This window comes from Pseudorca crassidens, chromosome 2 (genome assembly GCF_039906515.1).
Source record: "Pseudorca crassidens isolate mPseCra1 chromosome 2, mPseCra1.hap1, whole genome shotgun sequence".
Classification (NCBI taxonomy): domain Eukaryota; kingdom Metazoa; phylum Chordata; class Mammalia; order Artiodactyla; family Delphinidae; genus Pseudorca; species Pseudorca crassidens.
In genome coordinates this window covers 137,957,240-137,972,746 of record NC_090297.1, presented here as the reverse complement: position 1 = coordinate 137,972,746, position 15,507 = coordinate 137,957,240, and the positions used below count along the sequence as shown (strand labels likewise).

The window sequence follows — 15,507 nt, the reverse complement described above, 5'->3', positions numbered from 1 at the left end:
CACGAATTTTGACTATTTCTTACCTGGCAAAACATAGCTGTTACTTTCACAATGACTACACCCATACATTTACATTTGCTCTACTACCACCTGTAACTCACTACTTCTGCTGTTTCACTAAGGCATTGCTCTCATTACCCTTTTTTTAATTCACACAATAATACCTCTAATCTTTAAGCTGAACCATCACCTTTTTAAGAGCAGAGTCTTTACTGTTTTAAAGGTCTTATGGTAAGTAATTTCAGACATTTTGATTCATCTGAGATTATAGGTGATCAACTCCTGGATGGACCATACAGTGGGTATCCCAAGTGCTTATATGAACAAGATGTGTACAAAGAGAATATTCACTACTAATTTTAGGAAAACTGGTATACAGTGCAGAACTCACCTGAGTATAGAAGCCACTAGCTGCCTCTAGGAACAGAGAAAGGTTTGCCTGAACTTCACTCCGATTCGGGTTTGCTCGATTCTTTGCCTGGCCTTGTAGTGTTGTGATCTGATTCTTAAAGGCATGATTCCAGCTGAAAACAAAATGTAATTCTATTTGGTATAGCAGTGACTCACTGGGCAGACACTGGTCCCCCTGAGAACAAGAAAGAACTGTTTGTTATAATTATAACACACTAGACAGTAAACCTGCATTAAAGTTATTCACTTAAATAACTTTATGCTCCCCTTTGAACAAGACTAGACAAGCAGTAGAATGCAACTGACCTTAGTAAACACTTACCAAATGTTCGAATAATCAGACTGTGGCTTCAGTTATTAATCTTTTAGGGCTACTAGACTTAGAACCTATTTAGGAATCCTCATACAAAATTAGAACTACAGTGGCAAGACCAAAGTAAAAGCAAGCTATTAACAAATTTCCATACATTGCACCATTGTGTCAAAAAATATGTGAGTGTTCTGTAACAAGTGGCATGTCTGGGGGTGGGGGTGGGGGAGATTTTTTTGTAAATATTAAGCCATATCTCTTATTTCTCTAAAACTTATTTCCCACAGCACTCAGTTCTAGTTCTATTTAATAGTTTGTTTATTTCTCTTGGGGTTAATATTTTCGTTAGAGCTTGAAATATAAACTCATTTTGACATTTCAATTTTGGCTGTTCAAACTAAGAAACAACACAATGCTGAAATATGGCACACCAAAATCCTGTTATAAAATGCCTTTCGAATTGTATAGAGAATCATTTTAAATTCAGTTGTGGTGAAATACAGTCACTCCCTAATTTGGAAATCACAGGGGAAATCACAAAGAAACAAAACAAAAAAAGGGAACTAGGATGGAGGGAAGATATTACTGGCTGAAGGAAGCAAACACAGATAGAGGGTTTACAACCTACCTGGAAAGTACCTAATTCTTTATCAACAGCAGCTTTTGAGGCTCTTTTGAAGCACTGGGGTTTTTAATGATTTATGAGGGCAATCAATCACTCCCTCAGCATTTTTGATGCCATCTTATCCATGACTCTAATATCAAAAATATGGGTTTGAGTGCTTGTGATTAAGCTCTATTACTAGATCTCCTAACAATATAAAGGTTAGATGTGCTATATAGGAAAAACTAATCTTCACCACTACTTAGGGTAACAGGCATTATTGAAAAGAATATTCTTGATTTTTAATTTTCCACCAGGCTAATGTCCTTGTTCCAATTTATAAGGCAAGGCCTTCCATGAAAGACATTTATTTACTCAGTTGGGAATCTGGTCATCTACTATTTCATCCCTAATAGAAAGAATGAGTGGAATAGCCTAAATATACAAAATCTTTCTTTAGTCTTATTAGGGGGGGAAAAAAGGAAACACCTATTTATTGGATTAAAAAGAAGAACTTTCCTTACAATGGAAACACATTTTCCTTTGGGAGAAACTTATAGAATCATATTTATCAAAGAAAGCCTACTTCGTATTTCTTTTTTTAAATCATGGCTCAAATATAGGACTGAATACAATACAGAGAATCCAAACACTGTCTCTTAGTACTTGAAACACATACAAATTTGTTTTTATGGTACGCCCTGAAGACCTTAATAAAACTCAACTCTAAACATTTCTCCTCTTGCTACCTAAGACTGTATCTAAAGTAATATCAATGGTCAAATATTTTGTTCAAAAAGATCACAAGTATTAGAATTTCTTTCCTTTTTTTTTTCATAGAAAAAGTTTACTCTGAAATAGGTTAAAAAGAAACAACCAAATTGTTCTCTTCTATTCTAAAGTCTTGGTGAGATTCCTGATCTTACAGGGACATCCCAAATGATAGTACTTACAGATCCTGTTCTACTTTCTTGTCTAAAGCATATTCCAAATCAGTAACCAGCATCTTCTGGTACAGGTCCTGCAGAGCCTGCCTGGATGTCCAGACCTCGGCTGGACCCAGCTTAGAATCTGAGTAACAAAACAAAAACAGAACAGTAGATGATAAACAGATAGTTAAGACCATTATGCCACACCAACGATTCCTTCACTCTCCATTCCCCAAAGCAAAAACATGCTTTAAACAGATATCATAGATAGCTGCAGAAGTTTTATACTACTACATTTCAGATGACTTTCACCTTTTGGCTAATGACTACATCTGTTTCAAAATGCTTCTGTATTTGTCTTTTAGTTTTGAAATAATGCCATGAAATGAAAAAGGCTTAAAAAAAGAGAATGGCTCACCCTTTGATCTTGGTTTGGATTTCTATGTATTCATACCATAGGAAGCCATATGCCTCATAATAAGTCACCCCATTTGAAATGATGGACTGCCAAGTTGGTCTGTTTACTCTCATAACTATATCTCTTTGTCCAAAGAAGCCTTTCTTTTTCTTTTGAATCATTTTCACAATTGTCCTTACAGAATCCTCCTGTCAGCTCACAATCCAGCAGCTGTTTGGGCATTCTGCTATTACTCCTACTCTCCTATGTATGTCAAGCCAATAAAGTCTTGACAGTGAGTGTTATTTTAACCATCGGTAGACTGCTTGCCAAGACACTTTTGTGAGCAATACGTACTTGCTATTTAACGTAAATGAGGACCAGTAGCAGACAGTGATTAAACTGCTCAAGAGGCCAAATGAGAGACTGGGTGCAAGATGAAATCAGAAAGTCAGGCTATAACTATATGTAATACCAAATTGGGGCCATATTGTCTGCCAGAGTCCTACAAGGCACATTAGCCTTTCTGATTACTAGGCTTATGAGTGCAATAATTGACAGTGAGCTGCCTCAAGAGAAGAACTTAATAATGGCCTTTGCAATTATATATTTCCGGCTGCTAGTTAGCCTGTCTGGTTGCATTTAGTATTTTGCCGCTGCACAATGGCATAATCTTCACTCTCCTTTAGGTCTGCTATTAGTATCTACAGCCAGCATAATCCTGTTCTGCATACAGAAACTCCCAGACATCAGAGTTAATCCTTACAAGAGTTTGCTGGCTCCTAAAAAATAGGGTCTATTTTTTGGTATCAGGTTCTCGGTCCCTTCCTTATTAAGCTTTTAATGACTAAATAAATAGATTTATAGATTTATTCAACCCTGCTTCAATTCACTGATTGCAGGAAAAGGAATGTAAGGGATCATTAACTCTGACCTATCAGTGACACTGTCATTTAAATGAGCAGACTTAGTATCTTAAGGACAGGTCACCTTCTGGGCAGGTCAAATGTCCCCTACAAAAGTCAAACCCTAAGCCTACTTACTGCGGGTGTTCAAGAGTTAAGAAAATGTAAAAGGTATATAGATGGCTTAACATTGTTCCATGCACAATTTCTGTCACGCAATATAGATTATGCTTACAATGCCAATACAAGAGCATAATACAGTAGCTCAGAGCTGACATCAGAATCCATAGTACGGAAGATGATGACAGTTATGTTAATAATGGGAAGAACTATAAACCTATAAAAAGTGTTTTTGGTTTTTCCATTATTTTTCTTGAGCAAGATGACAATGAGATTACCTAAAATTCTTAGAACATTAGCCTGCAATTCTAGAGGTTGAGAAAAAGAGATCTAAATAGCCCATTTCCTCTTGGTTGTAAATTTTGGCAGGTATGCTGCTTACAAGTTTAACTCTTTGCAGGTTTCACTGCAGAACTAAAATCTTCAAAAATTAGCATGAGATCCATTAGCACTTATTTTTTTTTACATTTTAGGATGGTTATAGAAAGCGTATTGCTGTTATGCTGTTATAGAGAACATATTGATCACTACATAGTTATTGCCATATATTTCCTTATTTTGGAGTTAAATTCATCTGCTCCTTTTAGTGACTAATTCCAGTTATCCTTTCAAAAACACCTTGGCTGTTACTCAAAACAAAAAAGGTGAGAAAAGAAAGAAAAGTGGCAAGGTAGCTCATTCAATTTCAAGGACTTTCAATTTGCTAGAGTTTTCCTGCAAACATTTTTTTCTGAAGGTTTACCTACTATTCAAGTTTGGGGAATTATAAACACAAAGATATAAATCTAATACTATGAGATATTTGTGTTTATATGGTATATGAATTATTTTTTCTGTATCTCTTAAGTAGCTGATAAATAGTTTGTAAAAATTAAATGAGTATATGCATTAAATTAAGTAATATTCAACTCAGTGTAGCACAGATAACATAAAAATTTTGACAAGCCATCTAAGTAAGAATTCAAAGTATAAAAACAATAAATATTTAAAATAAATAGTAAGTTATCATCCCCTCTGGCAACCAGGACAGTACTACAAGTAGTATAATAAGATGATACACTTCCCTTAATTTAATGGTATAAAATAAGTTGTGAAGAACAAAAGAGCCAGCGAATACCTGTCATGTCAGCCTTCAGGACTTCTGCCTGCCTAAAAAAGGGAAAAAGAACCTCAGTTAGAAACAAACTAGGCTCACCCAACATAAGTAACACTAAAAGTTAAGTAAAATTATATATGACAGTAAGAATGTATAACAGCTCTATTTGTGGCACTGCAAATAGTGTCCCTGCTTTAATGTTTAGAGTAGCATTAGATCTTGGCAAATTGATGCCATTCCTTACAAGTTCACAGGGTCATCGTGAACTCTTCTACTGAGTGGAGTTCATTTTCTTACTGTTTACCTCCAAATTTTCCCTCCATGAGGCCAGGAAATTCTATGTTTCTCAATTCACTAGCCACTATAACTATTTCAAATCTCCATTCTCCTCAATTCTTTTCGGCAAAGGACAGCCCCATACCTCAGGAAAAACAATGCCCAGTTACTAAACACTTAGAGTCACAGAGCCCTCTTCTTTCTTACTCTTGTTAAAATACTAGCAGTACTGCATCTCTTACTTAAGACCAGTAATTACACTTAGGTATGCTCTTTCTAACCTTTTTAAGGACTTCTGCTCCTTTAATTACTCTCTCCCCTCTTCCAATAATTTAAAAACTTCCCTCTCTATTGGATCCTTCTCACAGTATTTAAACATGCCCTATTCTCTCACAGATTTTAAAACCTTCTATCCTAGATTTTCCTCTAGCTGCTGCTTCTTTTCTCTCTCCCAAATTCTTCAAGAATTGCCTATATTCAAGAGGTCCAAAACTGAACTCATGACCCATCCCTGGTTCTCTTTCTAGTGATTTGTACCTTAGCAAATGTATCATGGCTTTCCAGTTGTGAAAAGCAGACACCTGGAAGTCATCCATGATAACATTCTCTCAAATCCCTCGTAATCTATCAACTCCAAAAAAGTTTACCTACCAAATACATCTTGAATCTGTAGCTCTCCCTTTACTTCCTCTTCAGTCACTATAATTCAAGTTACAACCATCCCTTGCCTGGACTATTGCAAAGCCACCAAATTGTTTTCTCCACTTCACTCTTGTCTCATTTCATTCTGCTCTCTCCACTGATATCAGAGGGATCTTTAAAAAAATGCAAATCTGACCTCACCAATTGCGCACTTAAAACCCTTTAATGATTTTCCACTGCTTTTAGGGGTAAAAACCAAGATCTTTATTAAAGTGGTCTACAAAGTCCTCTGTAACTGAATAGAGTCTCTGTACTCTACTTCTACCATTATTCTCTTCTCTCCTGGGTCTCTGTGTTCCAGCCCCTGGACTTCTTTCTGGATTCTCCAATGTGCTTGGCTCCCTTGACGCTCAGGGCCTTTGTAAAGAAGAGTCCCTTTGCTAGGAATACATCTTCCTCCTTTGTCTGGTTAATTACTCATCCTTTGTCTCAGTAGAGACATTACTTCCTCAGGAAGCTTTACTTGAACCCTGCATACATGAAGGATATTCCTGTTTTATGCTCTCAAAGCACTTGTATTTTTTCTTTACAGTGTGTATCACAGATTTTAGGAATGCTCACCATCACAACTTCTTTGCCTACATAGTGGGCATTCAATACATATTTTTTAAGTGAAGAAAGGAAAAAGGCTAAATTATTTTCATATACTCTAAAAAGGTAAGTATATAAACTTACGAGATTTCCATTTTTAAAAACAAAATTTGACATAAAAGCTAGAGAATATTTAGAGATTCTATAAGTTTTACTGTAAATGCTTTATGTAATTTATTATTTGATAACAATTGTGAATTTTAGCTTCATCAAAACATAACATGAATCTTTTTGTTTTCTTAGCTTTTAAAAAGATATCTATATTTTTTAAAAATTAAGCTTTCAAATAGAATCACAATAGGATGATATAGAAACCACAAACCACAAGAACTATCAATATAAATGAACAATACCAAATAAACAGCTACACTTAGTCCTAAAAGGTAACATCACATCAAATTCCATTATCCATAAAGCCTAGTTTGAGTGTTAAACTTTAGCCGTAAAAAAAAAAAAAAAAAAACACCTCACAAAGTATTTGATTTATGCCCTTAAAACCTAAGATCAGGGGCTTCCCTGGTGGTGCAGTGGTTGAGAGGCCACCTGCCGATGCAGTGGACACGGGTTCATGCCCCAGTCCAGAAAGATCCCACATGCCACAGAGCGGCTAGGCCCGTGAGCCATGGCCACTGAGCCTGTGCGTCTGGAGCCTGTGTTCCACAACGGGAGAGGCCACAACAGTGAGAGGCCCGCTTACTGAAAAAAAAAAAAAAAACCTAAGATCATACTTAGGAATAGCACACATCCTAACCTACCAACAACCTCCTCTCCTCCCCCACCCCAAAACCCTCCTAAAGTACTAACTTACGAACCTTATACTGAGACAGCCAACCTTACTTATGCATCTCCACTGGATTCAATACCTTTCATTCTGAGCTGCCAAGTTACAAAGGACTTATTTCACAATGCTTCCATATGTTAGCTAAAAATACATACTCTAGTTTATACAAGATACACTTAGGATCATGTGTCTAATGATTGCTTTCTCTTTCCAAACAAGATTTGCTTGTAAAGATGAACAAATGTCATCTTGGTATGCTAACATCTGCCTAACGAGGATACCAATTTCCAGTCAAATGAAGATCATATTGAGCATATAATAGGAACTATTTCCAAATAATCTGCTTCTCTGATGGGCCATCAGTAAGAGAAGAACTATAATTCTACCAGTTTCTGGAGCAGGCTTCTAGGCTTTGATAAACAAAGATCAAAATTTCACTCTACATTTTTATACACTATAATCTGCCCAAGAAAAATGTAAAACTAAAAATCCAAACACTAACAAAAGTGCAAAAATGTCATAAAAACTATCTGACACGAATGTTCAAGCATTTTGAAATTCCAAGAGTTCTGATTCCTTATTAACACAGGGGAAGAGATGCTCTTCTGTGCACAGTTCTCTCCTAGGTTCTGAAAGAGACATGTGTTAATGACTAAAATAACCTTGCTAAATTGAAATGGTGAAAAGCTAGCTAAATGGAAAATGTAACAACCCTGGGAGATAGCTCCTATGATTCCCATCCCATAAACAAGGAAGTTGAAGCTCTGAAATAATTTGTCCATAGTCACAAAGCAATTAGGTACAATTAAGTACAAACTTAGTTCTTTCTGACTCCAAAGTCCAAGTCATTTCTATTTCTTTTAAATTAGAATAAAAAAATTCTATGACATAAAAAGCTAACGTAGACTTATCTAGGTTCAGTTTTGTGCTCTGTCGATTAAACCCTAACATTTAAGACAACTAGTCTAAATTACAAAATCGGTTCAGGGACTTCCCTGGTGGTCCAGTGGTTAAGAATCTGCCTTCCAATGCAGGGGATGTGGGTTCGATCCCTGGTCGGGGAACTAAGATCCCACATGACGCGGGGCAACTAAGCCCGTGCGCCACCAACTACTGAGCCTGTGCGCGGCAAACTACAGAGACCACGCGCTCTGGAGCCCACATGCCACGCACCGCAACAAAGAGCCCACGTGCTGCAACGAAGGGCAACCAAGATCCCACGTGCTGCAACTAAGGCCCCACACAGCCAAAAATAATAAATAAATAAATTAAATAAACAGATATTTTTAAAAAGACCACATTAGGAAATAAATACCTGGGATTTTTATCAAAAGGACCACAAGAAGTAAAATTCACATTCTAGTGCAGTGGTCAGCCTGTGGATGAAATTCCCTCCTTCACACTGGATCAATTTTTATAAATAAATTTTATTGGAACAGTCCCGCCCATTCGTTTACATATTGTCTATGGCTGCTTTCTGCTACAAGAGCAGAGGTGAGTAGCTGAGACAACAATCACATGTCTCACCAAGCCTAAAACAGTTACTATCTGGGCCCTTTACAGAAAATTCTGGCTCTCCTGCTTCAGGGAGTACTTCATCAAAAATGAGAAGTCGAATATGTGTAAGTTCCCAAACCAAACAGTTTTCCCATATGAGGAATCATCAATAACAGTTTCCTCAGACTAAAGATCTATTTTTATTTGTTAATGTCATAATCTTGTCACAAAGAAGACTATGTTAAAATATAGTCTCATGTAATCAGAAAGTTAGTACTTGTAAGCCATGCTATATTTCTGATGGAATTAATTTGTAAATTGCTTAAAACATGGTTAGGTTTATATATTATTATCCACTAACTCTTCCTTTTTCTGTGTACCAAAAATACCCATTTAGATAGGTGAGAGGGTTAAACTAAAAATTATCTCACAAGAAAAGGAATCCCTATTCTCCCACCCCTACACAACTCTTAGTTTTTTTTAATAATGTATAATATACAAGAAATCAAATCAATAGATATGTGATCTTATACCAACTGCTTTCATAAAGATTAGCACAAAATTGGCTATTTGATTATTTTACGTTTTTATAAAGAAAAAATACTACACCTCAATGACCTACTGGTTTTGTTAAAGACCAATATTGTTAAAGATTAACGTTACAATGCTTATATAAAGAGACAATAGTTTTTAAATGTTTCCTCTTGGCTTCTAGAAGGTGTGGCCACATGAGATCCTTTTTATTCTTACTTTAAGCTAAAGGAATTAATGAAAAGAATGAATGAATGAAGAATCCAAGAAGTAAAATCATCATGCCTTCAATAATAAAATAGCACTATTAAATAGTTATAAAATATAAAGCTTTCAAAATACTAAATATATTGTCTCAGTTCGTAAATAAGGGAAATTAAGCATTTCTATCAAACACTAAAAGAGAAAGTCATTAAAAGACTGAATAAAATTTGAAACATTCAGTGATAATCAAATACGTTTAAAGCTAACCATCTGAAACAATACTCTTGGAGAGAACATGATCATCAAGATCTATAAATACATTTAATGCATTCTAATGCACTAGGTATATACTAAAATAGCTTACACTATATTTAGCACTTATTATTGCCAGACACTGTTCTAAAGTAAGGGCTTTCCATAGGGTAATCATTCAATCCTCACTATGTACTATTATTGCCCCCACGTTATAGCTGAAGAAACCCAAGGAGATAGAGATTAAGTAACATGCCCAAAGTCATCAAGTTAGCAAGTAGTAGAGGTAGCATTTTAACACCCTGATTCCAGAGGCTAACTCCTAACCATTGTATCATAGTTCCCCTGTTATACAAGGCTGTAAAGGGAAAAAAAAAAATGGAATGTTTGATAGTAATTGCCCAAAGAATTGGGGTTTTCAAAGGTTAAACATTTTATGGTAATTTTTTAATAATGTCACTAGAGGAAAAAAACTAATGGTTATCTTCTTTAACAAATAGCTTGATTATACATAGCACTGATATAACAATGCAAGGTAACAAATACAGGATAATCTCTCTTATGATCACACATTAATATCCATGGTTTAAAAATATAGGACATTTCCAAATCAGGGGCCGATACAATGAAGGATTCCTTTTACCTGGCCTTCCAACCCCCTTTCTCGTATGAGCAGAACATAGGAATATAAGCCAATATCCTCTAAACTCACAGTTGTTACGGAAAGGTAAATCAGGCTCTTTTGTTCTGGGAGGTAATGCTAGAGCAACTTTTTTTGGGAAATTTAAATAAAAGCCACAGCAGGTTTTATTTCAAGATAATTTGTTTACCTATTTCCATAAAGTACTACGGAGTATTTGGGATAACAGTAGCCAACAATTATGACCATAAACATAATAACCTAATGATAATTATTTGTGTTAAATAACAGGCCAGACAGTAGACACTATAAGGTGAGTGTGTGCTTACACATGCAGACACACATGCACATATACACTTAGATCTTTAAGATATCACCAAGTCTCATGGCATTAATCAGAAAAAAATAAATCACATCACTCTACTGTTGAATTTCACATAGAAAAGAACATCTAGGGAAGATGCTGCTCCTAAAGGAGCTTTTCTCAGTAAGGGATAATAAAAATACTAACTTGCTTTCTCTCTTTATGGAACGTTTTGGCACGAATTTTCAAATCTCCTGACACTCCACTGCTCTATCTTACAACGTTCACTCTACAATCTATACAATTTGAATATGTGTACCTAGTTTTATAAAGGGCCATTTCTGGTCTGGGAATCTCAAAGTATGAGAAGGAGTTATTCTTCCAGGCAGAGAAAATATCACAACAATAAAAACAAAGCTGGGCTTCCCTGGTGGCGCAGTGGTTGAGAGTCCGCCTGCCGATGCAGGGGACACGGGTTCGTGCCCAGGTCTGGGAAGATCCCACATGCCGCGGAGCGGCTGGGCCCGTGAGCCATGGCCGCTGAGCCTGCGCGTCCGGAGCCTGTGCTCCGCAACGGGAGAGGCCAGAGCAGTGAGAGGCCCGCGTACCACAAAAAAAAAAACAAAAAACAAAGCTAAGCCAGTGAAGGAGGTAGATTGATGGATCAAATGCACGGTAGGAAGCTACAGAAGATGAGCTGGAGAATCAAGGAAGAGAGCAGACTGTGAGGCCTTGTATGACATGTTAAGGAGCTCAGATTCTATCTTTTAACTACTAGGAGAACAGTGCTGAGTTTTAAACAGGGGCACAGCATTGTCAGAATTGCATTTTTAAAAGACTACAACAACAAGATGCATGGAAGGTGGATTTTAAAAGGGCGAGACTGGAAGAAAGGAAGTGATAATACAGATGAACAGAAAAGCCTCGATTCAAGAAATATCTGGAAGTAAAATCAGCAGGAGAAAAATAAAGCAGAGGAAACAGTCTAAAATCATTCCCAGATTGTTGGCTTGGACATCTGGGTATTTGACAAAGTGGGGGTGAGCAAGCAGACACTTAAAGATGAGTGTCAAGCACAGGGGAGACATCAAGACCAGGGATACAGTGTTGGAGTGATCAGCACAGCGATGGTAGTTAAAACCGTAAGAGTAAATGTAATTGCCCAGAAAGGCAGAGGGGTGGTGCTAGCTCCCTATCTTCATTTTTAAGTGGCAGATAAAAGAAAGACAGCCCATGAAGAACACCAAGAAGAAACTACAGGTGTACGAGAGCAAGAGAAGAGTGGTATAGGGAAAAGAAGAGGATAAAAAGGAAGAGTATTCAACAATCTCAAAGGCAGTGGGTAAGTACTATAAGGATTGGAAGGTGTGTTAGATTTGGTGAAATAAGAGTCAACGATAGCCTTGCCAGACAAAGAAAAAATGTCAAATTGCAGTGAGAATGAGGAACAAATGAGAGGGAGAAGTTTAAGGCAACTCTTAAGACACCGGGCTGTGAAGAGAAAGAGAAGGGGGCCATGGGTAAAGAGACGTTGCTTTTTTTCAATGGGAGAGACTTGAGCATGTTTAGAATGAAGAAAAGCTAGGAAAAAGGAATAGCTTGAAGATATAGGAAAGAACAAAACTAACAGAGCATGATTCTGGAAGAGATGAAAAGACATGAGAATGTGAAAAAGACAGGAGGCAAGACTGGCTTTGAAAAAGAGGCAGGATGAAATTGGAGGAAGGTAAGATTAGACAGAAATACGCTAGGAAAATTTGGGAGTAGTGCAGGGTGGAGAGATGTCCAGAAAATTCCCTGCTACATTGCCTCAAATTCAGAGATAAAGTAGGAGAATCAGATCAGTGTCTGAAACTAAGAGGGAGATTAACTGAGGAGAATGGTAAGTCTCTGAGCTAATTACAAAATGAATAGGCAAAAGAACCTGAGAAAAAGTGATGAGTGCCATATGAATTAGACACAATGGAAAAATGTGAGGAAGAAGGTTCCCTAACACAGAGAATAATGCCTGGTACGTCATAGCTGTTCACTAAAATGTCGCTGAATTAATGAATGGTACAATGTGCATCATACTTAAGGCAATTTTATGTAACACAAAATGATACAGAATAAAAAAGACGTGGCCCTGAATCTGGGTTTTTTACATATTAGTAGTGCTACCTTGGAATTTCTTTCCAAGAAACTTCAATTTCCTCATCTATAAAACAGGGATACAAACTCCCTTTCAGAGTTGCTATCAGGAATAAATAAGACAACAGGTAAGTTACATAAAAGAACATGAGTGATAACTCCGAGAGGGAGGGTTAATCTGACTATGACTTGAATACTTCAGTGACCACCAAATTACTTTTGCTAATCTAGTCACTGACAAAGGATCCTTTCTGAAGCAACACACTAGGTTGAAGAAGACAACTTCCAAGGTGGAGGTCAAAAATCCTAGATACCATCACATAAGGCTAAGTGACAAAAGAGAAACTGTTTGAATGTAATAATGACCGCATTCTAGTATGCACATAAAATAAAACCAGAGATTGATACATAAAAATTGCAAAGAATTTATGGTATTGTACTTTTTGTTTCTCCCCAAACATTAGCTTTGATTATATAAAACTTAAAAACTCACACAACTAGGAAGTGGTAGAACTTGGGTTCCACCCTGCAGTCTGGTTCCAAAGCTCATCAGCGTTACACAGTAAAGCAAGTCTTCTGGAATGGCCTGGCTATAGGTGTCACTGTCATAGTATCAACTTGTAGGGGCAACTAGCAGTTCTCATTTAAAAGCCCCATCTCTAAGATCAAGCACCTTCACACTGTCATTTGAACTGATACAAGCTGCTGTGACAAGAGTTACCTGCAGAGGGCTTCTCATATACCATCATATACCTATTCTATAGGCACCTAGGAGGCTTGACTGCATCCAGGCTGACATATAGAACCAAGAACTGATGTTCCCTGCACTCAAATGAAATGCAATATATGTAACCCAAAACATAGGAATTTTTATTTTAAAGGATAATCTACAAGATAAAGCACATGTCCCTATGCTTATCATAAATATTCAGAGACCACATATATAAACATAAACATTTCTTAAATTTAAATGTTTAAAAATTTTCCTTGAACTATAAGACATAAACGCTCATGACAAAGTAAACATGCCAAAGTTCTTATGAAGCTACATAAGTTTAAAAAACAAACAAACAAAAAACCCCAAACCATTAGCACTCCCCTCCCCCATCCTGGCCAATATCAAATGCTTCAGAAAGCTTCTAATTCTTGTACTAGTGTTCATAGTGTATGAATACTTTAACATATATCTCTAAAAGGAATACAAACATGTAGAAATCCCTTGTAATTTTCATCCTACCTAATATTACTTGATTTCAGATGCTCCTCTGATTTCAAGTTTCCGGTCCTCATCTGGGACTTAAATGAAACGTTTTCTCCCACAATGACTATCTGCAAGAACATCCAATTTCTCATAAGGTAGAATGGTTTAAGACATTCTAGATAGAGGAGAGGAGGAAAATATGAGTTAACCCACAATAACAGAGAACCCCCTTGAAGAAAGTTAAATTTTCTCTTTATTTAAAATGATCTAATGTCAAAGGCAAAGGGAAAATATCAAAGCTTTTTTTCCTTTTTATATTTAGTTTCTTTAGAATACACATTTAAAAATTCTGTTTTGTATATTTCTACAATTCTAGTTTGGGATCAAAGTGTTATTCTAATCTCCCTCCCTGCCTGCAAGTTGAGTGATCTCTATAAGGCAGAAACCAGTTACCCAGCAGGGCTCTTGCAGCACCAAGGTGAGAGTGCCCTGTAGAACACAGGAGCAGATGGTTGGTCCAAACTGGACTGCTTATGGAAGGAAAAACATGTAAAGTAATTAAACCACATTTATAGATGGTATAAATAATGCTAACATTCTAAGACCAGCTGAAAATGGCAGGTTTTAGATCTTCATTCACTCACTGAACAATGATTTGGTCATTTCTATGTACTAGATACAGTGTTAAGGACGAAGTATACAATGATGAACAAAACAGATTATAGTTCCTACCAGATTTAAATTCTAATGTGGACACAGACCAACAAGGAAAGAGGAAGCAGTAGAAAGTAGTGGTTAAAGGCATGGGCTTGGGTATCACGCTGCACTCAACGGCATGCCAGGAACAACTCAAGCCACAGGAAAGACATAACACAATTTCTTAGAGACATCAAGTTAACTCCAAGATTTGGACAAAATAAATTAATTATTATTGAATACTGATAACTGCTTACATTTAGAATTATTATGTAGCAGATTCTATGCTAAATGTTCTATACACCTGATCTCACAGAATGGGAATATAAAATGTAGTAGTTAAGTACCTTATATTCAGACTGCCTGGGTTCTAACTATGCTCTGCCACTTATTAGCTGTATAACCTTAGGAAAACTGCTTCTCTATGCCCCAGTTTTGTCAGGAGTAAGAAGGAGATAATAAAAGTACCTTCTTCATTGAGATGTTTTGAGGATTAAATGAGGTAACAGAAATAAAACACCTAGGATTGTTTCTTGTTAAATAAGCCCTCAAAACTGTTAGCTATTATTGTCATTATTATCATTATAGGTATTATTACTCTTCCCAAAAATCCTAAGATGTAAATGTTATTATCCTCATTCTAAAATGAGGATACTGAAGCTAAGAATGCACATTAATCAATTCTAGAATAGAAGACAAAGTTATTCATAATTTTTAACAATAAAACACCAGTCTTAGAGAAATTTCAAACATGCAGGAGGTCTATGTGGACTTTGGCTCCATACTTCCAAAGCACGTGACTTTAGCTGTACTTCAGTGAAAAAGACTGGGAGAAAATACCTCATGACAAAACCCAACCTCATTAGTATAGTCTCATGAATGCCATAGGGGTTTGTTTAAATATTATAAATGTTTAAAAGGTCCCTGAAT

General features: G+C 36.5%; 1 protein-coding gene across 8 annotated transcripts in view; it reads right to left on the bottom strand.

The window, feature by feature from the left end:
• Nucleotides 1-15,507, bottom strand: part of SMG7 (SMG7 nonsense mediated mRNA decay factor) — a 71,483-nt gene that overhangs the window by 35,042 nt on the left and 20,934 nt on the right. For 5 of the 8 annotated variants that reach the window (XM_067728868.1, XM_067728873.1, XM_067728872.1 and 2 more), the window contains exons 2-5: nucleotides 13,918-14,056; nucleotides 4,794-4,825; nucleotides 2,279-2,396; nucleotides 392-524 (exon numbers count right to left, since the gene is read on the bottom strand). In XM_067728868.1, the coding sequence (XP_067584969.1) occupies nucleotides 392-524; nucleotides 2,279-2,396; nucleotides 4,794-4,825; nucleotides 13,918-14,033 (399 nt within the window). In that variant the 5' untranslated portion in view covers nucleotides 14,034-14,056. Of the gene's footprint in view, nucleotides 1-391; nucleotides 525-2,278; nucleotides 2,397-4,793; nucleotides 4,826-13,917; nucleotides 14,057-15,507 lie in introns of those variants that run through there. The other 3 variants (XM_067728869.1, XM_067728876.1, XM_067728870.1) reach the window with 1 other exon arrangement.